General features: G+C 40.4%; 1 protein-coding gene across 5 annotated transcripts in view; it reads left to right on the plus strand.

The window, feature by feature from the left end:
* FIGN (fidgetin, microtubule severing factor) overlaps positions 1–27,505 on the plus strand; it is a 160,974-nt gene that overhangs the window by 36,947 nt on the left and 96,522 nt on the right. For 3 of the 5 annotated variants that reach the window (XM_020804377.3, XM_020804373.3, XM_020804376.3), the window contains exon 3: positions 26,018–26,071. The exons of the other annotated variants lie outside the window; for them this stretch is intronic. In XM_020804377.3, coding sequence (XP_020660036.2) covers positions 26,018–26,071 — 54 coding nt within the window. The remainder of the gene's footprint in view (positions 1–26,017; positions 26,072–27,505) is intronic. 5 annotated transcript variants of the gene reach the window in all.

Here is a 27,505-nt window from a genome sequence, read left to right on the forward strand (position 1 = left end):
AGGAAACAGGAAAGGAGTCTCCGTGATGTAAGTCTCTCTCTCCCTCTCCCCCCACCTCTCTTTCCATGCCTTCCTTATAGTGTTAATACTCTTATTCTTCTAATGTGAAATAGGTGGTGGTGGTGGTGGGGTTGGAGAAACAATATGCACATTTGTAAAGAAATTATAAAAGGATTCTCCTTTTGAGGATAATGAGTTCCCCCCCTTTTTCTGGAACTGCAGGTTACACAGAACACAAATGAGCTCTAAGTGGAGGGATTTAACGTCCTGCTATAGCATTTAATTTCTTGAGGAAAGGAGTTCACTTCAAGGTTAGCCTGATATTGTGGTACTGGCAACTACCTCTTTCGTTCCTGTTCTTATGCCAGCAGTCCTGCACAAAAGGCAGTCATTTTTATTTAATACACGGGGAAGTATTAATCACTGCAGTATTTTCTGGTGAAAATTTATCTTACCAGATCCATTTTTTCCCCTTCACTACTCATGACAATAATAGGTGTTTAATTACTCAATAAGAGCAGTTTATAGATTCCATTTTTCCTGTATGCTGGACAAATGGTATTGATTTTGTACTTTGATGCAACATGAAACAGTATTAAACTCAATTAGAATTCTAAAACTGGTAATGTACATTAATTATGGCAATTGAGCTTTGGAAAAAAAAAAGGGGGGGATGGGGAAGCTCCCTCTTACCCCAAAACATGGTAAGGACTAAATCTAATATTCCCTGGAGTAGAAGGATTAATGCATGAAGTTTGTTTATTAAGATTTATGTGAGAGAGCTATTTTAGATTCCAAAAATGATGCATCAAATATGAATGAACATGTTAGATTTCCCTAATGGGGAACCAGGATCATAGGGGCTGAAACTCAGTTACTAATGGGTTTCCATTCAGATTTCTAAGGCACCACTGTACTTCTTTCCCAGGCTGCCAGGGATGTGATGTTTGTGAAGCCAGTGTTGTCAAGTACAACATTTCATCTGAGAAAAATAAAATTGACATTGCACATCAACCTTGACACTAGCCTGTTAAAAGTCATATGAGAACTGTCTCACTCTTGCCTTTTCTTAAGCTCTCAGAGTTGATTAAAGGGATGAGAGTTGACCAAATGAATATTGTCCTGCCATCATGCATAGTAGTGAGTGATCTGAGATGCAGCTTGAACCCATGACTTGGGAGATTGTGTCTTCTGTCTTTCAGTTTTAAACAAAATCAGATTACCATCCATGGATCAGAATCGCTGTCCATTTTCTGACTTAAGAGGAACTAACTGAAAAAAAAGGTTTTTACCTATTGTATTAATATCCTCCTCTTTTTTCGTTGCTAAATACTCTCTGCAATGTGGTTGGTTGAACAATTGACAGATTGGTTAGTCTTGGTTTCAGCATCGTACCTTATTATGCTAGTATATGAGAATTAGGCACCTGGATTAGATCACTTGATGGGGTAGGGCACTGTGGTGAAGAAGATGTCGAGGCTTTGGAGCTCCTGTTTAGAGCTCCTGAACGTCTATTAGTAGAGCTGGTAGGGCGTAAAAGTAATTAAGGGTTGGGTTCATTCAGGAGGCCCTGGGTTCAAAAGACCACTTCACTGTGAAACATATTGGCTGGCCTTGGGCCAGTCGTACTCTTTCACCCTGAACCCCCTTACAGGGTTGCTGTGAGGATAAAGTGGGCCACCTTATATTCCTATTCTACCATGAACCCAGTGCAGGAAAGTTGGGGTGAGCATAGGACACATAAATAAATATGAGGAAGGAGTTGGATGGGTTGAGTATATCTGCAATGAATTCACAGAACAAGGTGCACCTACTCCCTTTTATAGAAGTATTGAACTGTGAGACCTTAGGAGGGAATGCTTTGTCGTTCATCTGAAAATGTTAGGCAGTTGGTATTGGATACTACTGTGGTCCTGTGTTGCAGGGACTCCAAGCCACCCCTCGGCAGAAGAGTTTTATAAATCATCCACTCTGTTAGGGAATCCCTTTCAGGGTAGAGTGATAGATTAAATTCTCTCTCTCTCTCTCTCTCTCTCTCTCTCTCTCTCTCTCTCTCTCTCTCTCTCTATCTATCTATCTATCTATCTATCTATCTATCTATCTATCTATCTATCTATCTATCTATCTATCTATCTATCTATCTATCTATCTTTAAAGGAATTCCCTAACAGAGTGAAAAAATATATATGCTGTCATTTTAGCAGCTCTTTTAGATTTTCTTTACTCCTTGCTGATCATGTACTTTAACGGTAAATTACTCTTTAATTATTCTTGCCATTAAAGTGAATGAATTTGCATTCATCTGATCTTTAGCATTTCTCAGTATTTAAATGGTGCATTGGACTGCTGAAATTGTATGTTGCTGGAACAGACAATCTAGTCATATATTGTTGTTTTTTTAAAAAAATCAGCCCCATATATTTGTTTCAGAAGGGAATACCTGTACTGTGTATGTTTGCTTTAATTCTGTCTGTTCCTCTATTTTTCATAGAGACTGCTGCACTTCTTGCATTATATAGTTTGCCATCTTAATCAAGTAGCAGTATAATTTTTGGGTTACTTATTTTCCACTGGCTATAAATAGTCAGTAATTTCTCATATCAATGACTGCTTTCCTTCCTTTAATTTAGATTGTGTGAGACAGAACCAAAATCAAATTTAGCCAAATTCATTCTCTTCATCTCTCTTTCTGATTCTGTTTCTTTTGTATATCTTCTATGTGTTTTCCTAGAAGTCTTGTTTCACTTTTTTTTGTCAAAGATAAGCATTTCTAAATGTATACAGTGTTGCATTTAAAAGCTTCCTTTTAATTTTTAAAATGAATTAACTGATGAAAGCTTATTCCCCCCCAAAAATTTATTTCTCAAGAGACTGAAAATACTTGATGGTTTGTAAGGAGAACAAAACCTTAAAATACTTTTAATTTTTAAAATGTTTCCGCAGATAAATGGTTGCCTATCTAGCCAAGCATCCTTGAGTACACTGGCTAGGCGATACATTCAGCGTGAAGGGTCACCTTGGGAAATGCAGAGGGCCACAGCTAATTTGCATATTTTAGTTAACATAATTAACATAATTTGTGCAAAATATGTGAGAGTGATGGAGAGCGGGGTAATACTGGCTGATGTATTCAGCTTTTCCCCCCCTTTCTTTCAGTGCCATTCCTATTTCTGTTCAGCTGAGGCTTTCAGTTACTGCCTGTCTTGTTTTGAAATGCTTAGCCTTAAAATAAATGAAAGTTCTTGATTTTAATGACTCATGCCGGAGAAGCAGTTTAATAAATGGTTTAACAGGATAGTTTGTTTCTTAATAAATAGTTTAAAGAAAGCCCAGCACTTAAGGCAGCAACATTGCCTCTTTCTGTTTTCAGAGAATAGTAAGATACTACTTTTGCAACCATATATGGCAGCCTGGAAACACAACACCCTCCCGCATGTAAAGAGCTGCGATTGCATAGAAATAACAAATAACAGAGAGAATACTTTGCAGGCACCATTGGAGGGCAGCCTGGGTGGGGTGGGGGTTTTAAGAGAGAGGGCAGCCGGGTAAGCAACTGCTCCCTGTCTTGTTCTTCATGTGTTGCTGCTACTAAGTAGCCCCTTGGAATTCCCGTTTGCTTACCTGCTCAACTAAAGTCAGGTGGATTGTCTCTGGCAAGCCGCCTCCCGTAAGATCTTGCCAACTATGACACTGGGCTACTGTGCAGTTTGTTTTTCTTTGATGGCTGTATGCAATAAGAGGGGGACTATCTCTTAACTGGGACGTGGTGGCGCTGCAGGTTAAGCTGCAGAAGCCTCTGTGCTGCAAGGTCAGAAGATCAAGCAGTCATAAGATTGAATCCACACAACTGAGTGAGCTCCCGTCGCTTGTCCCAGCTCCTGCCAACCTATCAGTTTGAAAGCATGTAAATATGAGTAGATAAATATGTATGAGCACGGTGGGAAGGTAACAGCATTTCGTGGCTAGTCACACTGGCCAATTGGCCACAGAAACTGTCTACGGACAAACGCTGGCTCTACGACTTGGAAACGGGGATGATCAGCGCCCCCTAGAGTTAGACACGACTGGACAATTTGTCAAGGGGAACCTTTACCTTTACCTTATTCCTTAACTGCACAACAACTGAAAGGTTGGCCTTAATCCAGCTGCTAGTCCCAGCTAAAGTAGACTTATTTGAATCAATTGCTGAATAAGTAAGTTAACAACCCTTTGGTTTACTTCAGTTGGGACTAGCCATTGGGTGGAGGCCAACGGGACTATTGTTGGGTGGAGGCCAATGTGTACATCAGAATAGGAGTAAGACGGCACATACGATGATTGTTAGCCGCCTAGAGTGGTCCTCGCCCGACCAGATAGGCGGGATATAAATGAAATAAATAAATAAATAAATAAATAAATAAATAAATAAATAAATAAATAAATACTAAACTGCAAAGAACATGCAAAACGGCCGGCATAACCCACCGTCTCTCCTTTATTGCTAAAGCTGCCTCCTTACTCTCGTTACATTAAAAACAGCACTTACTGGGTAATGTTCGACTGTATTAAAGCTCCCCACAGCTTCAGCAAGACGTAGCATCCCTGGACTAATGGTTGGTTCAGCCCTGGTTTTAATTACTCTGAAACCCATTTCCCACTTATGACAGTTCACTTTAGAAGCTACATTGCTTCATTTCAGCAACTTTATTACTGTTTGGCTCAGAGATTGCTATTTCGCTGTGGCCACAGATTTTCATCAGTTGCCCAGTTCACCTTTGTCCACGCTGCACTTGTGAAATGACCTGCTCCTTTAGTGCTTGTCGATAGCAAATGGCTGCATCCTTCTGCATCCCTTCTGCTGTAGCACAACAAAGGAATGCAATACTTTTTACATTTCATGCCTTTTTTTTTAAGAAATTAAACTTTAATGCAGAGAATCCTAATTAGCATTTAATACCTGGTAATTAAGGTACTGGTTAGGGTCAACTATATAAAGCACATCAGTTGAACTGGCACCTGATTAATAGTCTTGGTAGTACAAAAAAAAAAGTTCAGCAGAAAAGAGTGCTCTTCCAGGGTCACTGCTTTAATAGCTGTGGAAAGCGCAGGTTTTGCTGTAATTCTCTCTTAACAACAGGATCAAAATAATAATTTGTGAAGTGTTTGTGGCTGGCTTGTCCATCTATGATGTCAGGTGAATTATTCTGATGACGTCAGGCAGATTGTTTGGTTTTCCTATTACAGCTCGTAAAACAGTGAGACTTAAGCAGAGTTCTTTTATTTCTTGGGAAAGGCAGTGGTTCAAAATACAACCTGCCTCTCCTCCACCCCATTTGCTGTTCACTGTAAGGCTAGGAGGATTTTTGCCAAGAGAACCTAGGTTATTCTGAGCATGGATAATCTCTAGCTTGACAAATAAGCCGCATTCTCATTTGTTGATAGTACAGTAATTTGTTGTCTATATACTTTGGAAATCTTACATATCATTTAAAGGAATGAGGGTATGCTTCCTTGTTTTTCAAAGTGTGTAATTGTTCCCTACTGTGTAGCTTTTGTGTGTTGGAAATGTTAATTGTCAGAAATAAGGGACACAATGAACTCTTAAAACTAGTGCGTATGCTGCCAGATAGCTGCATCTGTATGTAATGTTGTTAATTTCAGGCTGCCTGTAGCGAACAAAGCAATGTGACAAGATCTTGTGTAGGATCCACAGTGTTTCCTTACTTCGGAACCACACTGGACCAGAGAATTTCATCTGGGCTGTTTTTACAAACACAAGCCTTAATATGGACAAGTGTTATGTATCCACAAAAGTTATATCCTAATTATAATTTGTTAGCAGTGTGAAGGATCTTTTTGGAAAAGCAGTGCAAACATATGTCACTACTTTTGAAACAAAATGTAAGGCAAGCAGTAGCTTCCACTTCATTAACAGTTGCATTCATGCCTATAATATTTTGATCAGATAGTCACTTAATTTGTGGTAAATGTTGAATTATGCAAATAGAGCGCTCTTTGCCTTCTCCAGTGTGTCTGTGTGAGCATTCCATACAGAGAACTCCATAATAACTACATTCCTGTATAGATATATGAATAGAAGTAAACTTTGGAGTCCATCCAGTAAACATGGTTTTTCAGTGCAGGGTGGCTTTAAAAAAAAACAACTAACCTTGCCTTTACAGGATAGCTGAGTGGTTTAGGTATCTGGCCACAGTGCCAGAAGTTGGGAATTTGGTTCCCCACTGTGCCTCCTTTATTGGATTCCATGATCCATAGGGTCCCTTCCAGCTCTGCAGTTCTGATTTGTTGTTGTTGAATAATACCAGACATAGTCAATCAAAATTATAAATACATTGACTGTTATTATACAACAAATTCAAGTTTTAACCAAAAGCCTAAGTATCCGTTGAATATCAGCACGGTATGTATGCTGTTCTTAATATTGTTTTTTTTTGTAGCTCTGATTGTGTCGTTTCTGAGATCTGCAAAAGCTTATAGTGCTGTGTGAAATTTCTTGATATTGTTCCCAAAGCCCCAATGACGCCGAAGTGTGTTTCATCCACAAGCGATATGTTTTCGATTACCAGGTCTCTGTACTTTGTTAGTTTTTTCCAGTTCTTTATTTTCAACTCTGGCATCCCCTGGAATAATAATAATAATAATAATAATAATAATAATAATAATAATAATAATAATAATAATAATAATAATCATCATCATCATCATCATCATCATCATCATCATCATCATCATCATCATCATCATCATCATCATCATCATCATCATCATCCTCCGAAGTGACCAGGTTGATGTGTAAATGACTATTCAATATTCCTTTCAGAAGTGGGGGCCAAGAGTCAAATTTGAGAGCGCAACAAAAACTTGTAGCACATGCCCACAGACACTATGATCTTTCATAGCATCAGATTATAGGGTATTTCATGACTTGAGGAAATCTCAGAAGATCTGGACAATAGGGCAATAAATTTTATCAAGCATGTTTTCAGCCTTGCTCCGAGGATAATGAGGGTGCAACCTGTGCCAGGCCTTCCTAGATCTTTGGATACTGCTAAAGGGTACCCTTCTCTAAGAACCAGTATTTTCACCTAACCTTGTCAGGTAAGATGGTAGAGAGACAGTGACTTGTTCAGAGACAGTTAGCAAGACCAAATAGCTGAGTAGGGATTTGTACTGAGATTTGCCATCTCAAAATAGCATTGCACAGTTTTTTCCCAGTTGAAATTAGGAACCATGAAGATTGCCAAGGGTGGATATTCAAAATAACACTTTCTCTTTTAGACACTTGTTTGATTTGTTGTACATGACTTGCATTTATGCTAGGCAGTAAAGTGGTGTTCATTTAACACACAAATAGGATTGTTTGTGTCTACTAAGATGTCACAGTTTTATTTCAGTAAAACTATTAAATCATCACCTTTTTATAACTTCCTTTTACCCTGGTGTACGGTTAGGGCAGAGGTTCAAACCAATCCTTTTCATGTACATAATCATGCACTGCAATTAATCACAATCTAGTTCTTTAAAGAGGAATCCATTAAGATGTAATACCATCTGAACAATCACCAAGTAGAAAATCTGATGCGTTAGGAGTTACAGGCTTTTGCTGGGTAAAAGTTTTTTAGTATTTAACCTTCCTTACAAGAGCATTAAATTTAGAGCAGCTTATATGTACAAAGTATTAATTTAAAACAGAGACAGAGTAGTTTATCCTGTAGTGCTGTAATTTCTGAGGTCCTTAACAATGGTAGGATTTTGTTATCTTTAAGTAAGAACTACTGAATGCAAGAAAATCTCTTTAACATTCAATGAAAATTTGAAAGAAATGTAAAGCATTTTGCAGGTGCCAACGTTCCTTCTGTCACCTGTGCGTATGGTAGAAGGAAGTGGCTAGTTTGGGAGATGGTGACATCCAGAATCCATTTGTTGCATTGTCCAGAGGCTTCTATGGCAATGTCCGAGCTAGTGGAATGCATCTAGCTTACATTTTTCTAGGTGGGCCTAGCTGTGTACACACTGTCCAGCCTCAATGCCCCCACTTTATTTTCCTGATCTTCATGTGTAAAGTGGGAATGTCTGAAGGGGGCTTCTTAAAACTCTTGTTTGAACACGTGTAGAAATTCCCACCCCCCCCCCCCGGGCAGAACAGAATTCCTGACTGGGCAGGGGCCTCTCTTTGTGTTTGGATGAGCATGAATAGAAGCTTTCTCCAGAGCTTCCTGCTTGTTGTGAGAAGATCAGGAACTCAGGGCTCCTACACATGTTGAAGTTGCTTGTTTGGCTGTTCCACCTGAATAATATAAGCAATGATCCAGTAGACCTTAGTGATGAAAGCCAAAGAAAGCACAACATATTCCATTATCAACAATGGGAAAGCCTCAGATGCACTGTCTTGTATCTTTAGTACTCTTTCTACTGGTTGGTTTGTAGATCTAGTGCTGCAACACTCTGCCTGAGGCTTTCGTCACTCCATTGCCCAGCTTCATTCACTGAATTTTACTGGGGCTTTATATAATGTTATCCTTCTTTCACAGCCCTCCTTTATTTCTCCATCAGTTCTTTCTTTTCTCAAGATTGATTTTGGGGGGGGGGGGGGAGTGGAATAGCTGTACCCTGCCTTATGTTTGCTAGCGTGAGGAGCCGTCCATTTGGAAACATCCATAGGCAGATACAGTGGTGCCTCGCTTAACGATTGCTTCGTACAACGAAAAATTCACTTAACGATGGCTTTTTTGGAGTGATCTTGTGCTTCACTTAACGATTTTCCCTATGGGCGATTTTTGCTTAACGATTTCGGGACCATGCTTCACTTAACGATGACAGTTTTAGGTCCCCTTGTTTCGCTTAACTTTTTTTACAGCCCCGTTTCTGCTATTTTTAAAATAATCTAAAATGTTTAAAAATGTTTAAAATGCTTGGAATCGTTAGTGCACCTAATAAAACCTTCGTTAACTTAATTTGGCTTTGTTCTGAGTCTTTTTGAATTTTTTGTAAATTTTTCCCCCCATTGAAATAGGCTTCAATGCATTTCAATGGGTTTCGCTTAGCATTTTTTCCTATGGGGATTTTCGCTTAAGGATGGTAATCCGTTCCATTTGGAATGGATTATCCGGTTTTCAATGCATCTCTATGGGAAACGGTGTTTCGCTTAACAATGTTTTCACATAGCGATGTTTTTTTTGGAACCAATTAAAATCGTTAAGCGAGGCACCACTGTAATTTAAATTAGCAAGCCTGAAGTAACCCTCACTAATTTCTGTGGCTCTGCTTTAAACATGGCTCAACCAAGATCCATCCTAAGACTATAGTATGACCTTCAGTTCGGATCAAGACCTGGAGATATCATTTGTCTACCAGGGCTATCAAGTACTTTTATTCACCCTGATGAATATTTGAAAATCTATTTACTAAATCCTTATCTGGCTGTCAGAGTATTGTGTTTCCATACTGCCTACACTACAGTAGAGAAATTGAGTTCTCCAGGCATCTGGGGATTCAGCAGATATTTCAGATGTTTAGGTGACATTTCCAGGAGTCTTTGCATCTGTGATGTTTTTGAACATATTACTGATAGTGTTCCATGTGCAAGGAGCTGTGAGAGATAAATTTTCCAGGGCATTTGATGTTCCTTCTTGAGGACTCATTGGGAAACTTTGCTCTTTAGCTGAGATGCCATCAGCTTTTGGCACAGCTGATGATTTGGACTACAGCTCCCATAGTCCTTCATCATTGGCAACATAGGCTGGGGCATTCTGGGAGTTGTAGTCCAAGTGCCAAAAGTTCTCCACCCTTTCAAGTATTTCCAGCTGGCCTCCACATGCTCAGAAACTCAAGTTACCATTGGAAGCCAAAAAACCATTTTAATGGAAATACTACTTAATCCATAATGCAACTGAGCATTAAAAGTGTGGAGAAATTCATATTCTGAACCACAAGGCCAGGGCAAATTTTTGCTGACTAAAGAATTTATCTATATGAAATGAAGGAGGAATTGACACATTTAGGTAAGATTCGCATCTGCGATCCCTGGGGCAAAATGGAGCAAGCAAAACATGGTCCTTCAACTCATTTGGGTGCTGTAGGCCTGGTGTGCTGTTCTCTCTCTTCTGATGTCTCGTATAAAATGGGTGGAAAGACTTCTCAAAGCACTGACTCTCAGCGGAGAGAGGGAGGGGGCGAGAACACTATCCTATCATTGACTAATCAGCGAAAGTATGTTAGATTGCTTGGAGATGTGAAGAAAATAGACATCTGGCAATGCCAGCTGACATCTGTCGCAGGCACTTTAAAGGCAGCTGTAGCCTAGCAAATGGAATTGAGGACATAAGTTCTAGATCTACAATTATAACGAATGTCCTTTGTGATTTTTATGTAAGGCCTTAACATCCCGTTACTTGCTATCTGTAGAGGTGATATGTATGTCTCTTTTTGTTTGTGTGTTTAAAACAATGTGCAAAATGAAATCAATTGATGAAAACCTCTGTAATGATGCATTGGCCAGACACAGTCTGGTTTTTCCCAATGTAGGGGAGACAGTTTGCTGAGATGCAGGTTTGAAAGAAGGAACTAGCCAGATTGAGTGGCTGCTTGGTGTCACAGCCATTCTTCTGCCTGTTGCTGTTGAGCCCCTTGCCCCTTCCTAGTTTGTTTAGCTAGGGCAGTGGGTCCCAACGTTCGGTTCCTAGATGTTCTTGGACTAAAATTCCCAGGAGCCTTCAACACTTTATATGCTGGCCAGGATTTCTGGGAGTTATAGCCCAAGAACATCTGGGGACCCCAGTTTGAGAAAGACTAAATTGGGTGAACTGTTCCTAAAGCTTGAACGGCAAGGGAAGGATTGCACTGGCTTACACCACTGTATCTGTCTTGTATTCAGATCCTTGCATTTATTAAACCTTAAGGTAAGAATCAAGAGATCAAGGAATCTCTTCTACTGTGAAATTAGTAGAATGGGACGAGGTTTGTATTAGAATTTATTGGATTGACTTAGGAAATTTTGTTTTCTCTGAAATGTAAATTGTAGCGGCATATTTTTGTAGGTGAAAGTAGCAGCAAACCATTAAGTAAAGTCCAACAACAAGCTGCAGCTAGAGTAGGTCCAATGAATCAGTGGAACTTATGGAGCAGTTGACTCACCAAATCCCCTCTGATTTAATGGGTCTCCTCTAGTTGCAACTGACTACAGGATGTAAGCCACTGTTCCAAAATATTTTTCTTAGTAAAATAATGGAAACATATGTAGGAATTAGAAGGAAAAAAACTTGGTGTTTTGAAACATTTTTCAAGAACTGAAGGATGATTGAACAGATAAGCAGGTAACTGTGGCCCTCAAGAAGTTCTTAGACTGCAACTCCCAACACTGCCAGGCTAACCATCCCTAATTTACAGTGTATATGAAATCAGAATTTCAGTAGCATTTGTAGAAATCCAACTGGAGCTTATAGTTGTATCTTCTAAATTCAGCACATAATATTTCAAACATTATTCTGAATCAGCTGTAATACTCATAAGGAAAATACGAAATCTTTTTTTTTTTTTGGAAGAGATACTATTATTTAAGTCCCCTGTAACCTACACAGAATAAACTGTTTTATATTGAATGTTTGTGCCGAATAGAAATTAAAATATGTAACCACCTTTTCTTCCCTGTTCCATCTATCAGTAAACTTGTTTTTAAAAAAGGTATTTAAAAAATGTTCAAGCCAGTCATGCATTTATTTTGATAAAAAGAAAGACTGAATCAATATTATCTAAATTTTACAAATAAAAAGAGAGTCAAATAATAACATTGAGTAGATTTTGCAGGGACCTTTTTTCATCCTTGGAAGGCATAATTATGTGGGTGCTTTTAGCACTGGGGCAAAGAATATCATAAAAATTAGACATGAAAGAGATTTCCTATTTTGAACATAACAATGGGATAATTGCTATGGGATTTTATTACCATTCTATTATATAAAGATGCCGGTTTTTCTTTTCAGATGTAACTTCTCAGTCTATTAAGTTAGAGTCTTGGTGGGGTGGATCTGGCTGGAGAGGTTAAGGAGTAGTACTTGAAGTCTTAAAGGCAATCATTAGATATCTTTGGTATGCAGTTTCAGTTTTGTTCTGTTAAGCTGTGCTCTTTAGCCACTCCACAGCTTCAAATCCTTTTACAGGTAAACCTTCCTCAACTGCTTTGTCTTCAAGTTGTCATAGGCTATGTTTTGTTCCCTTTCCTTCCTTTACCCCAGGAGCCACAAATGTTGAGCATCCTATGCAGCAGGATTTATTATTTATTTATTTATTTATTGAATTTATATGCCGCCCACTCTACCCAGAGGTCTCTGGGCGGCTTACAATAATTGCACATGGTAGCCGTGGTATGTTTGGATTTGACAGGGCCAGGGTGTGGCCCTGCTGTAGGACAGATTGTAGGAATACAGAAAGCTGCATTTTCCAGCTCAGGCTATTTGTCCATCAAGCCCATTGGTTCCTGAACAGAGGGCCACGCTTCCCAGGGGGACAGGACATAAAGTGCGTGCACTGGTGCACACAAGCTTGTGAGATTTTCATAAACAATTTTTTTAGCAGTCTAAAAAATGGTCTGTGGTTGGTACCACTACTAGAATGTAGGATTACTCAGGGGAAATTATATTTACTTTAAACTTAAAATAAAATTTTTGATACATATTTTGCTGCAATAGGAACTGGTTTCTTTTTGTAAAAGGGGGTGGTGCTTGGATAATGATAGAGGAGAGGCGGTCCTGCGTGAAGGTATCTCAAAAATGAAAAAGGAGGTGTAATGCCAAAAAGTTTGGGAGCTGCTATCTAGCATATATTTCCTGCTTCTTCTGGCAATCTCAGACAGAGGCTCCTGCATCATCATCTGCTGGCTGCAGAGGGCAAGGATTGAGCATTTTGCATGCAAAGCATGTACTCTGCCACTGCGCTCCGGTCCCTTTCTGTTTTTATTCATAACCGTGGTGATTGCTCCAGTCCAGCAAGGGAGGCACATATCCAAAAGCAGGTTCCCTTAAGAGATGTTTAGACCGTGCTCTTGCTTGGCAGAGATTGCCAAGTGGAGAAAATGCTGTAGCTCTCCCTATCTCCATGCCTGTATCTTGCAACTGGGATTGTGTATCTTATTCCCAGAGTTTTGCTCGCATATGCCACATGTTGAAAATGCAATGAGATACACATGTGATCAAAAAGATTACAGAAGATGTGAACCCCTTCAATATTGCCCAGTATGAATCAGTGCAATTTTTTTAGTTCTATGTGACATCAGTAAGAACACATATACTTTGATTACCACATATTCAGATAGTTGTTGCATGTCACTGTCTCAAAACTAAATTTGTTCCAGATCAGAAAAGCTCAGGGACAAAAATGGGGAGCCATTTTATGCTTATGGACGTGAAGATTTTAGAGAACTGAATTTTAGGGTACAATTTATTTTTTATTTTTTATTTTATTTTATTTATATCCTGCCTATCTGGTCAGTCATGACCACTCTAGGCGGCTTACAACATGAATAAAATACACATAAAATACACAGATAAATATAAAATTATTACATAGTGAACAATAAAGAAAATCCAACAAAACGGAAAACAAACAGTAGAAAAGGAGAGGGAAGGAAAACTTCAGGAATTAATTGGAGGGAAGGCCTGCTGAAACATCCATGTTTTTAGTTGATTTTTGAAAATACCCAGCGAGGGAGCCGCACGAATCTCCGGAGGTAGGTTGTTCCAGAGGCGAGGAGTTACCGCCGAGAAGGCCCGGTTTCTTGTTTTTTCCTTCCAGGCCTCCCTCGGCTTCAAGCTCCTCAGTCTCGCCTCCTGACTCGCGTGAGTGACACGGGTAGATCTTGGTGGCAGAAGGCGTTCCGCCAAGTATCGAGGCCCTAAACCGTTTAGGGCTTTGTATGTAAGCGTCAACACTTTGAAGTCGATGCGGAATCGAATGAATGGGCAGCCAATGCAATGCGGCCAGAGTGGGTGAGATGGAATTTTTTCACTCCATTAAGGAGTCTGGCCGCTGCATTCTGCACCACCTGGAGTTTCCGCATCAGCCTCAAAGGCAGCCCCACGTAGAGCGCATTACAGTAGTCTAATCTTGAGATTAGGAGGGCAAGCACCAAGGTAGTGAGCACCCCAACATCGAGATAAGACCGCAGCTGGGCTATCTGCCGAAGGTGAAAGAAGGCGGTACGGACCACCGACGCCACCTGAGTTTCCATAGTGAGCACCGGGTCCAGATGGATCCCCAAGCTGCGGACCCCATCCTTGGTGGCAAGAGTCACCCCCCCAAAAGAGAGGGAGTTTCCCAGGCCCCCAACTGTGGGGGCGCCCACCCTCAGTACCTCCGTCTTGTCCAGGTTCAGCCTCAGCCCGTTTTCCTGCATCCTTTGCAGTACAGTCCCCAGGCAGTGCTTAAAGGACAGAACGACATCTCCTGTGGTTGGTGAAAAGGAGATGTAGAGCTGAGTGTCATCAGCATACTGATGGCACGATGCTCCACACCCCCTGATGACCCCACCCAGCTGCCTCATATAGATGTTAAACAGCATTGGGGAGATGATAGACCCCTGTGGAACCCCACAATTGAGACTCCATGGGGCCGAAACACTCTCCCCAAGTTGTACTCTCTGGGGGCGGTCCCCTGAGAAGGAACGGATCCAGGCCAGTGCCAGGCCACCAATTCCCAGCTCAGAGAGCCTCCCCAGGAGGATACCGTGGTCAATGGTATCAGAGACCGCTGAGATGTCGAGGAGGACCAGCAGAGACAATTTGCCCCTATCAGCCTCCCTCAACAGGTCATCACACAGGGCGACCAATGCTGTTTCTGTACCATGGCGTGGCCTGAAGCCCGACTGAAATGGATCCAGGGCATCTGTTTCATCCAAGTGCGCCTGGAGTACAAGTAGTAGAAGGGTACAAGTAGTAGAAGGGTATTTTGAACTATGTAGCTGGCTCAAAACTGGCCTCAGTGGCTTGATATATCTTAATGTACATACTAGTTATGTTGCTGTTATGGTTCTAGTCTATTTCATGCCGTCATGATAACCATGTAGTTGCATGATGATATTATGTGTACTTTCCCTTGCTATACCTGAGGAGAGAGCATATCCTGTTACTTCGACCAGTGTCATGATTGTATCGGCTTATCTTTCAAAAGTTTGATGAAGGCAAAAATGTAGTGCATTCAAGGCATTCTCAGTGGTGGGCCCATATTGATGGAACAAGTTCCTGAAGTTCATTAGTTCCATTGTCATCAATTTTTTTAAGCAAGCAAATATGGAAGATTTCTCAGTCTGCATTTTATTAATTGCTCATTTTAGGGTCTGTAGTGCTGTGCATATTAGAGATATTTATAGATCTATTTTAAAGACTTATGATTTTCACAATTATATTGTTATGCTCTTCAATTTGTTTTCACGTTGCCTTTCAAGGTGGTTAAGTTTTGAACTGAAAGTCAGAAATCACAGGAAACTAAAACATATTTTAAAACTTACACAACTAGTTAACTCAGCTTATAGCATTTTCCTGAAAAATACAGTTAAGGTCAATTCACTCCAAGGAACTCTATGTGTGTGAGAGGGAGGGAGGGAGAACTGCCTTTTAATTTACCATACTATAAGTGATACAAATATATGTTGTTTACAAACAAGTAGTATGGAAATACTGAGAATTTATCATTTAACTACCAGGGAGTATGGGAACCATCAGTGGTCATGTGGGGAGCTGTGTCTAATTCACTAGTTCAGTAGCACAAAATCATCAGAGTCATGAAAGCAGGTTTTCACAAATCATTGCAATCATCATGCAGAAGGTTGATACTTGCATCTCTTCCTCAGTGTGTCTTTAATTGAAAGATGCATGAAATAATTAAGAGCAGCAGGATGGCTAGAAAATACTTGCCTCATATAACAGGATATGCAGCCAATGTGGAAACAAATACCCTCTCCAATATATTTTAATTATTTAAAGTTTCCCATATTCCAATGGCTTCTGTTTGATAGTGAGGTATTTATGTGCATACTGATTCCTGTCATTGAGGTGTCTGGCATCATAACAACAGCCGTAAGAAAATATCTTTTCAGGTGGTTGAAATCTGCAAATGGATGCTAAAACAATTGCCATGTAGAAACCAGCTACTTGGATATAACCCATAACTGTTCTTTAAAAGGACTGCAAGTGGATTTGGGAAGAGTGGTGGTGGAATAAGTCCTCTTTGTACAAGACAGGAGGGAGGCTATTTCAGAAGTCAGTAGAGGAGTGACTCAGGACTTGTGCATTCGTCGTATTGATCACACTGTGGCTGTACCACCTAGGTCCTAGCGGTTCCCAACTCAAATCACTGCCACTGCAGCTAGAGTCCACTAGGCCAAGGTGGCTTGACATGAGCATGACTACTTTTTTTTTTTTGGCAAGGGTGACATTTGTATATGGCTTTCTTTTCTTTTTTCTTTTTTCTTTTCTTTTTTTTTTTTTTGTGCTTCTGAAGCATAAATGTTTCCCTTGAAGCCAGGAGGAACAGGCAGGCTTTTTTCCTATATATATCAGCTGCAGGATGGCTAGATATACTGTATATATATAGGAAAGGAGTTAAAGCAAGAGCTAGATGGTCACCTAATAGAAATGCTGTAGCAGAGGATATCTATCTATCTATCTATCTATCTATCTATCTATCTATCTATCTATCTATCTATCTATCTATCTATCTATCTATCTATCTATCTATCTATCTATCTATCTATCTATCTATCTATCTATCTATCTATCTAAGATGGATGGTGTGCATGTGTGTACGTGGGGCAAATATAACTTGGCTGAATCTCCTGGAGTTCTCCATGGCTTTCAGCACTACTGGCCATGATATCTTACTGGGACACTGCAGAAACAACATTCAGGACAACTGCTCTGTATCATCATTCCTGGATGGTGGATCCCAAACTATGGTATTAGGAAACTGCCTCTCAGTCTTGTTCCGATCTCCCCTCCTCTTTAATTCCTGTTTTTAAATCACTGGTGAAGGCAGTGCAAATGCTGGCAAGATGTAGCTGTACCTCTCATTTCCATTCTTTTCAGCCAAGGGAAAAAATATTGTTGGCTGGATGTTTTCAACTTCAAAAATGGACATTCAACGTATTCTGGCCAGTGCTACATTTTCCCTGAGGGACCCTTGTGCCACTTGATAGGCAAGTTAGCTTCTTTGGCCAGACCTTTCTCCTTGGGCTCTTTGTGTATGACAGTGATGGCGAACCTAAGGCACGCGTGCCACATCTGGCACGTGGTCCTTTCTTCTGGCACGCAAGTGAGTGGCGCATCCATCCACCCACCCTTGTGGAAACCTTTTGAAGTGGCTGCAGCTGGGATTCCCCCTTTCTCTTCATGTTCTGGGTCCTTTAACTTCCTGTCCATCCCCTTGATTCCCCCTTTAACTTCCCATCTGTCCCCATGATTCCCCCTTTAACTTCCTGTCCATCCCCATGATTCCCCCTGAAACTGCCACTTCCTGTTCCGGTTCTGGTCTTCCGGGCGGCATGGCAGCCACTGGTTTCTTCCCCACCCTCTCATTTTGGGCACTCGAGCTGAAAAAGGTTTGCCTCCACTGGTGTATCACCATCAGGTTGCTGGGCAATATGAAGACTGGTCTTTGGCACCACTAGGATTGCCCACTGTTCCTCTAAGTAGGGAGGACCTGACCCAGTGGGCTTCTTTCAAGAAAAGAGGACATCATGATGGTGTGGGCAATGGAATAAACTCTCATAGCAGGTGATGGACTCTCCTTCATTCAAGGAGTTAAAGCAAGAGCTAAATGGTCACCTAATAGAAATGCTGTAGCAGAGAGCTTCCTACATGGGGAGTATTCCTTCAATTGTATGTTTCTAATGAATGACCTAAAGGTTGCAATCTGAGCTAAAAAAAAAACAAGATGGCGCTCCCCACAGCTAATTTTATTCATAGAAGCTAACTTAACTGGTAACTTAGTGCTACTTTAGCACTGTGGGCAGCACGAAGGGAGGGGAAGGGCAGGCTCTGTATCATGTACTCTCTCACACACAGCTCGGCCTTCCAACATGTGCTCACTGCGCAGAATCTCCCCCCCGCCACTTGAGGCATAATGGGAAGGCTGCATAATGGGAAGGTTAGGCCTGATACCCCCACACACACACCCCTTGTTTCTGCTGGTGTTTCCATATCTTGGATTCTTGTGCTCTGCCTTAAGAGAATGTGAGCTTTCACTGCTGTATGCTTGTTACCGGAAGAGAAAAGCAGAGTATAAATAATAAACATACCAAATGAAACTACAGAGCAGAAGGATGTAGAAATGAGCAATTGGGCAGCTGGCTTCTCCGTTTTAGTAGGCTTGGTGCTGCTACTTTACCTGTCTTCAGCAAACTAGTTAGCTGTGAAGGTTACCAAGCAGGGAGTAATGCTCAAAAAAAAATCCAGTAGAGTTCCATTTTATATGTAATGAGCTGTTTGCATTTATGCTTCTGTGTTTTGTATCGTCTGGAGCGAGTGGGTAGCAGAAGGATGAAATTCCAAGGAAAGCTGAGCTCACCCTGACTCCAGCTCACCCTTTCAATATTGATGCCCTTGCAAGGATCAAGTAGTTGTAGCGGACTCAGCTGCATGTTACAATTTATGCATGATTTATTTCAGTTGGTCTTTGCAGATTTAAAAATTGTGTTTGCCTTCCTGGCTCACCATTTTTCCAGTCTAAAGATCATAGGTTTTATTTGATTATATTTTGGTACTCTGTTAAAGTCGACTAGGTCACCTTGCACTGCACATCTATTTAGTATTTGCTCATTTCTTTTAACATGTTCATTTCACTCCACTGTGAAAAGTTAATGCCATCTTTTATCTTTCACTGACTGGATGTCAAAGGACATCACATTAATAGAAGCCAGGCACCTCTAATATAGTTTCATGAATGGCCTTTTGAAAAACACACCTACAATCCCCCAATGAATATAAAATCTGCTGGATAGTGGGAGATCTGGCCAGATAATTGTCATGCTATGTAAACAGCGTACTCTTTATGCATTGCAGATTCTGATCTTGACTAGGCTTTCTCCCTACCTCTCCATCCGCAACTCCTGGAATAACCCAGAACATTTCAGCCTCCCATGTGGATAAGTCAAAGGAACAATATCATGATGCTAAGCAGAGATATCTCCTGATTCAGTGTTAGCTTTATGGTTATGGAAGACCTTATTCAGGCTCAAAAGCTTCTTTGTCCACAAAAGCTTCCCAGTTCATTTTTAAAAAAGGAACCTTGCCTCTGTATGACGAGCGAAGTGTGTCTGTGGACAAAGGCAAGTCACTTCATTAAAATGAATTCCCCTGTAACCAAGCTCCCTTAACTTTCTCTAAATTGTGCCCACTTAAGCATAGATTGTAGGTATGAAAGTTTACACCACTTTTACTATGAAATGCCCCATTATCTTCTATGCCATCAGGAATCTGGCTGTTAAAAATATTTTAGTACTTTTCTCCCCTTTTATTAGATCATTTAGTTGATCTGTCGCTAGCTTTCAACTATTTTGCACCTAGATCCATTTTTAGCACCAAATATGTCTGGGAACCTACTGAACGATACACAGTGCAGTAGGCCTCCAAATATATTTGGGGTTAAAGTGGCAAAAGCATATGTAACGGATGTGATTTGATGATGGCAAGAGTATAAAGGACTGCTGCACAAAATTCTGTTCATGGACAGCCAGCCTCGTGCCTCTGAGAAGCCTAGAAGGATGGGATATGTGTGCAACAACACAGCTTCCCCCATGTTCCCAAGGAACTGGTATGGAGAAGCATACTGCATTGCCTGCTGGAATTAATATATTGACATCATGCTAGTAGTCATTGGTAGAGTCATCCTCCATGAATTTATCTGATTTCACATTCAACTCCTCTGTCTCATTTGGCATCACTACGTCTTGTGGCAAATTCCACGATTCATGTTTCGTGTAAAGAATTACTTCCTTCTGTCTGTCCAGAATCTTTCACTGTTCAGCTTCATCGGATGACATGAGACACAGAGACGTTTTATGTGTCTGTTTCCTCCACATCAGTAGTGCAGGCATCTCACTATGTCTCAGACTATTCCTGGAAGGCCTGAAAATACTCATCTTTGTGACTGTATATTTTATTTTATTTATTTATTTATTTATTTATTTATTTATTTATTTATTTATTTATTTATTTATTTATTTATTTATTTATTTAATTTATATGCCGCCCACACTACCCAAAGGTCTCTGGGCGGTTTACAGCATTTAAAATACAATAAAAATATGTAACAATTTAAAATACAATTAAAATATATATAAAATTGCATGCTTAAACTGAAACACCAGGGCTTTTGTGGATTAGGAATGTGCACAGCTAAATTTTTTGTACTTCCTTCATTTTGGGTTCTTTTGGGGGGTGCCTTTTTTTCTTTTCATCTTTTTCATTTGTCAGTCTTTTGGTTTTACACAATATGGAATGCCTCTTTTGGTTTTCCCATTTGTGTTCTCTGACATTCCAAGAGCCCCAGAGAACTCTTTAAAAATACTCCAAAATGGAGAAGCAAGATAACAGAGAATCAGTCTACTCAAAGACATTGCCCCTTCTCCCAAAAACCAAACAAAGTCAGCAAGCAAATATAGACAAAAATTACAAATTACCCAACCAAAACCGCTTGAATATGGGGAGATTAATCTCCCTACCACTTGATGCCTTTTCCTCTCTCCTCTGAATGCAGAGGGTGGCCCAGGCAACAGCAAAAATAATATAAGAAATGGAAAACACCCCTCCCCCCAAGTCAAACAAAAGGAAAGAAAACACCGAGCAAATCAGAGGAGAAGATTCCAAAACAGAAACAAGCTGGCACAGGCAGGTTGATGACAGTAGCAAAAATAGTCTAAAGAAATAGAGGAAAAAATCACTACAAGATCAAGGAAATAAGACCAAAAAAAGAGGAAAGGTTCCAAGATGGGGGCACAGCAGGCAGATGGCAGTACAAAACTGAGGGTACCAGGAACTCAGTATGCAGTAATCTTATTTGGAACATCTGAAGCAAAGAGCACTCCCTACTAGTTTTCAAGCTTGTCCATAATTTAAAAAATTGTGCTACCCTTTCGCATTCTGATTGGCAGTTAGCGGCGCACACAGTGTTATTGAATGCAAAATTTCTTAGGTGATTTGACAAAGGGTGAAAGGGCACCAGAAGGTTACACAAAGCAAGAAATTTTAAAAATTGAAATTTTCTCCCTGCTCCTCTTTAGTAAACACAGACCATTTGTGTTTTAGAGGTACTCTTATAGCAGTCGCCAAAAGAACATGAAATACATGAAAGAGAGCCTCCTGTGTATTTTACATCTTTTGTTTAGACACGAAAGGCTATCCCCAATGGCAGTATTCTTGTTTGACACATCTGACAGTACCCCTAGCTTTGTGTGTTTTTATGCACACATAGTTTCATGTGACTGAAGAAGTAGATTGCACTCTGTGAAAGCTGACAGTAAAACAGATTTGTTTGTTCTAAAGATGCCCCAAATACTTTACATTTTGTTTTTGCTGAATCAAACCAACACTCTTGCTCCCACTATGAAAGCTGCTTCGGTTTCTGAATTTACATGTATGAATTAGGTTTTGGACATGGCTCTTCATAGCAGCTGTTCCTTATAGGCATCTTATGCAGAAACGGAAATAGGAATGTATTGATACGTGTGTATAGGCCTCTCTTTCTCTTTTATTCGCTCTGTGTCTGTATTCAGACACATTGTATGCTTGCTTTTGTGTGTGTGTGTGTGTGTGTGTAAGCAAACAAGGTAAGATGATGCTTTGTAATAACAGCAGCAAGAAGATCTGAGAAAGAAATTATTTGAGTTGGGTAACAAGTAGGATTGGCTCAACCTTAGTGTTTTCTTTCTCGGATTCCTTGTTGTTATTATAAAGCATCAATTTACGTGGTCTGCCTTTTTTTCCCTGTCCCTGGGTTACCATTTTTAACTCTCTGATAAGGTTTGCGACATGGCAGCTCCATTCTGTTTTTGCGTTTCCTGAGAAGGGTGGCTAAGAGATCCCATCTATACTTCTGTGTAATGCAGCTGTGAAGAGCTCAGAGGAAATTAATTGCTTGAGGGACCATTGACAGTCTCAGTGTCTGACTATTGAGCGACTGGAATTCTGTCAGCCTTATGATGGCAAGCTCCTCTAAAGTGAATTAGTTTAACTGACTTCTTAATTTCTTTATAAGCTATTGTCTGAAACAGAAGGACATTTAGCCAATTTTCTGACAATTGGCCTTTCTTGGCATAATTCAGGCCACTCATTCTTTCTTGGTGGTGTTGCCAAAATGACACTGTTTTTCCCCCCTCTAAACCCCAAAGATCTGGTTCTGTGTTTACATTTAATAGGTCCTTTCTTTCAATTGATTCAAATGGCCAGCTGGAAAACTAACCGCTCTGAGGGGCTGCAAGTTAGGATAGGCGGCAGAGCCTGGAGGTCGTGTCACCATCCCATAATTATTCCAGGATCTAATCTCATATGCAAGAATCTATTGTTTAAATGTTGTTTTAAGCCTATTGGAGATGGGGGGGAGAGGAATAATTGTAATTCTGATTTCCCGCTTTATATTACTGAACTCTTTAGTTTACTTATTCAGTTCTTGCGCTAAACTGTGGCAGGGGGACCAAACCCAAGCGGGGGGGGGGGGTTCCTTCCAGTGGATGCATGCCTTCTCAGCCCCAAAATTAGACTGAGATTTGCTCTGGGACAAGCCTTTACTTTTAGACGCAAGTTCCATCTTGAGCTGCCGGTCTAGCCAACACAACCTCTGTTTCCAGCTCAGATCTGGAGCTGGGAAGGGCTTTTCTGCGCTCTTGATGGATGCTTTAAGAAGCTCGTGCCTGTCTGATTCAGGGAAAGACCAGAATCAGACAGGCATGTGCCTATGCCTCCACCTGCCCCACTCCCAGCCTGGCAAGTTGCAAATTCAAGGCAGTCACCACCGCCCCATCTTCAGCAGTGAGAAGACTTTGGGGCAGGAGATTGGCAGGATCCAGTGAGCTGCTTGGGGAATGTTCCCCCATTCTACAAGAAGGAATTCTGCCCATTGGATCTCTGGATCCAAACTTTCTTTACCCCATAAGCCCAATTCAGAAATAAATGAAGATGGTGAGATAGCTTTGTTCACTTTTTGAGATCCCATGGCTGACATGAAAGAAGCTCTAGAACGGCCTTATTTTGGCTGTAAACAGTAACCCCAAAATAGCAAACTGAAGCAGTAGCAAAGAGGCATTGAAATACCACTAGGGCAGAATATGGAAAAAGTAATTTGTTGCTATTTGAGTTCTAAGATTTCCTAAAGCTGTCAAGTTACCTTCATCACCATCTTAGAACTGCAGAGCTGGAAGGGAGCTATGAATTAGAAATGGGCACGAGCCTCATTTTGGAGGTTTGTGTCAGTTTGTATGCTTGGCACCCTGTGTTCCCTTCCCACACCTCCCCAGCTGAATGCCCCCCCACCAGCCAGTGCACACTCCTCTCCTCCTCCTCTTTAGCTGTTCGACCAGTTTCTAGCAGGAGCACAGGCTTCCCTGCCCTGCCTCCTCAGCTGATTGTCCACTCAAGCAAGGAAGCAGGACAGACAAACCTCCAAAATGAGGCTTGTGCCCATTTAATGAGGTCTTGTGCCTCCATAATTATGGAGGTAACTGGAGTTATATTTATATCTATAAATGTATCCTATTGCTTTGTATACTAAGTCACAACTAGAGTACAGTGGTGCCTCACTAGACAGTTACCCCGCATGACAGTTTTTTCACTGGACATTGACTTTTTGCGATCACTATAGCGATTCACAAAACAATGATTCCTATGGGGGAATTTTGCTGGACAATATTTGGTCCCTGCTTCGCAAACCAATTTTCACTAGACAACAATTTTGACAGCTCCCTCTGTGCTCGCAAAATGGGTGTTTTTGGGACCTGAGCTTTGCAAGACAGCTATTTAAACAGTTGATTGGTGGTTCGCAAAGCGGTTTTCCTATGGCCGATCTTCGCTAGACAAAGACAATTCTTCCCCATTGGAACGCATTAAACAGATTTCAGTGCATTCCAATGGGGAAATGCTTTTCGCTAGACAATGATTTCGCTAAACAGCTATTTCAGTGGAACGGATTATCATCGTCTAGTGAGGCACCACTGTACGTTCATTGAATCAGAGCAATTTATGAAAGAGTTGACTCACTAAATCCCCACTGAATCAATGGGCTTACTCTAGTTGTTACACTATGCTATAAGCAACAAGCTTTCAGCCATACCTCAAAAACCCTGCTTGGGTTGCCGTTCTTCAGAGGCAATGTCATGGCAGATAACAAACTAGAGTAATGGCTTCTTTAGGTTTACTTTTTTTGCATCCATCAATTCTCTGTTCTATGCACTGACCGTAGAGTTCAGTGCTGCTCAGAATGTTACATGCCAGAAGTCATGGAAACAAAATTATCAGCCCAAAAGGGATGGAATTACTAGCTAGACAGTAATGAGTTCCTTGGGGTATGTACAAACATTCAATAGGAGGAAAACATGGGAAAATATGTGTGGTGCTGTATACCTGCATATTCCTTTTGACAACTACTTTTTCAACCACACAGAGAGAGAGAGAGAGAGAGAGAGAGAGACATTTTTAGTATAAAAAAGTACACACACACACACACACACACACACACACACACACACACACACACACACACACACACACACACACACACACACACACACAAGTCGCTTCTTGACATATCCATATATGGCTAAGGTGGGGCAAGACTTGAACTTCTTTTTCCTGGAGAGGCATTACGAGTACTGTATTCATTTCAGTTAACATCCTTCAACTGTTTTAAGTAAAGTTAAGGCAGTTAAGTCTGCCTTCATTTATCATTACCAAGAGTGATTCGTCTAAAAAACTGGTGCATTTGTATGGGTGGGTCCCCTCCTTTCCTTAAGACAAAAAAAGTTTCTCCCCCTCAGTGCTTTTTGGTTGTGCGTTTTGATCAGTATCTCCTAAGTGTTGCAGTGGAGAAAGAAGTGTATCATGGACATAAACCCTTATCTGTCTGTCTGCCTGTCTGCCTGTCTATCTATTCCGCCCAGCTAGTGGCAGAGCCACTACTCTGGATGGCAGTGATGACAATGTGCTACTCGGAAGATGTTTATGCCGTCAAAGTGTCATGTCATTGCACCATTGAATGAGTTTTTTCATAAACACATCCTTGGGTTTTTTGGTAGAAATTGGAATTCGGCTTTAAACATTGTTTAAAAGTTAATATGAAGTATTGACAATGCAGGTTAAAAAGCAGTTCAGTACATTTTGCATCCCTTTTTTAACTTTTCATTTTCACAAGGCCATTTTTTAAAAAGTTGCTTTTGCTTTTCGTAGTATGCAGCAATGTTATTTCTTTTTTTCCTGCTTCTCTTCTGCAGTTGTAAACATTCTAGTTTGTTCTCTCTTTTTTTTGCGATGCCGCGTTTTGCATCTGGTTTGATTTTCTGTTACAGTTATGTTAATGTTTTAAGTAAAGAATTATTCATGTTGGACATACCCTGCCAGAGTTAAGCACTTCATTTCACTGATTTCACTAGAAAGGATAAGAACAAGCAAATAAGATGTATCAGTTCTTCTGTCCACGAACCACTGAAAAATATTAAATGTGTCATTGACTTTGTATGTTTGGGGAGTATGGTGAGCATTAGAAATGCACAAGACATAATAAATAATTGGGAACAACAAAATAAACAATGTAGAATCATAAATATGTTATGAAAGAATTCTATAAGTACACAGACCGGCACAAATACCCCCCCCCCCAAAAAAATCCACACTGTTGCAAAAAAACATAGAAATCCATATACGTACATTTGTTTAGCCTTGGTCAAAGCCATTGTGAAAACTGCAGCATTTTGAATGAACTTGTCATTGTTATTTGCAAGCAGGAAGTCAATTTTCTGTAAATTTGACCAGTGCTCTTGTCCTTTCAGCAACTCTGGAAGAAATCTATCTCTTACAGAGCGGGTTATGGGGCAGCGAAAGAGGTACATACTTATATCTCTCCCATTGCAATCAATGTTAAGTTTGGCAGGATTGTGCTCATTGTGTAGAGATTATGTGTACCTTGGTAGAGTTATTAAATACAGTCTTAATTTTATATATTTGTTCCTTCTTGAATTTTATATGGAAAGATCTTTAATGTGGTGTAGTGCGAAAAGCATAAATGAATCTGACAGAGATGCAGAAATAACCTCAGGAAGAGAAGGAACGAATCTCCTGCATCTGGGAGGACTAATGGCTCTTCTGTATAAACACTGGGATCAGAAGTGCTGCTGCAATGACCTTAATAGAGCCTGGAAAGCTACTTTTAAATAGAATGAAAATAATAATACACCGAAATCATATTTTACTAACCTGAGATAGGATGGTGCTTGCATTTGACAGCATCATCCCACCTACCCTGTCATTATATTTATCCTTCTTAAAAGTTTCTTCGCAAGCTCTCCACAGTCCCAGAGAGGAAGATCTCAGTGTCAGTTCCAGGTTGGCATGATTAGTTTCTTCCTGGGGATAACAATTATTTATAGTTTATCCCATCAATTCTCTCCCACTGCCACCCTTTGTAAAAACATAGGTACCCAGGTTAATCTCATAATCCTGTGCCAAAATTGAATCGCATGATCAATTTAATGCCTTTGCACTTGGTGGTTCTGAAAAAGATGTCTGAACTGCTTTTTACTCAGAAATATTCAATTTCAGCTGATGTTGGGTCATATAAGACCTCAGTATAAGGTGAATAATTTAGGATATCTTAATTCTCACATGCTGGTTGTCATTTGTTATAGCAAACAACTGGAATGCATATAGCTTGCTTTTTCTTTCTTTCTTTCTTTCTTTCTTTCTTTCTTTCTTTCTTTCTTTCTTTCTTTCTTTCTTTCTTTCTTTCATGTATGAACTTAGGGAGCTCCCTTATATGGACCACTGCTTCATCTAACCCAGTAATGTCAACTTTGACTGTCAGCAGCATTCCAGTGTGTCAGCCAGGATGCTTCCCTAGCACTACATGGAATCCTTTCTATGCCTTGGTGGTCTTCCATCCAAGGGAACCCAGGACCAACCCTTAGTTTTCAAAAGACAATGAGATAGATTGTGTTTGGTGTAGCATTGTGATATATGCTGAATGACTATGAAGGTTTCTTGAGCGTCATATTGAGTAGGATAGTGATTTTTAAAAATGCGCCTTCCCTTTCTGGAAAGCACTGTGGTTCTTCTTTAGACATGAAATATTTCTGTGCGGTGGCTCTTAGGAATGGGAAAGACAATTTGGATAGGCTTTTCCAGTGGTATTTTAGTAGCTTTACATGACATTGGTACTTTGAAATATAAATAAAACTAGTCGTGGGTCAGGCTGACTATTCCATTAAACAACCCCATAAATTATTTATTTCTGTACGTGTTCTTAAAACTGACTGGACCCT

Source organism: Pogona vitticeps, chromosome 1 (assembly GCF_051106095.1).
Source record: "Pogona vitticeps strain Pit_001003342236 chromosome 1, PviZW2.1, whole genome shotgun sequence".
Classification (NCBI taxonomy): Eukaryota; Metazoa; Chordata; class Lepidosauria; order Squamata; family Agamidae; genus Pogona; species Pogona vitticeps.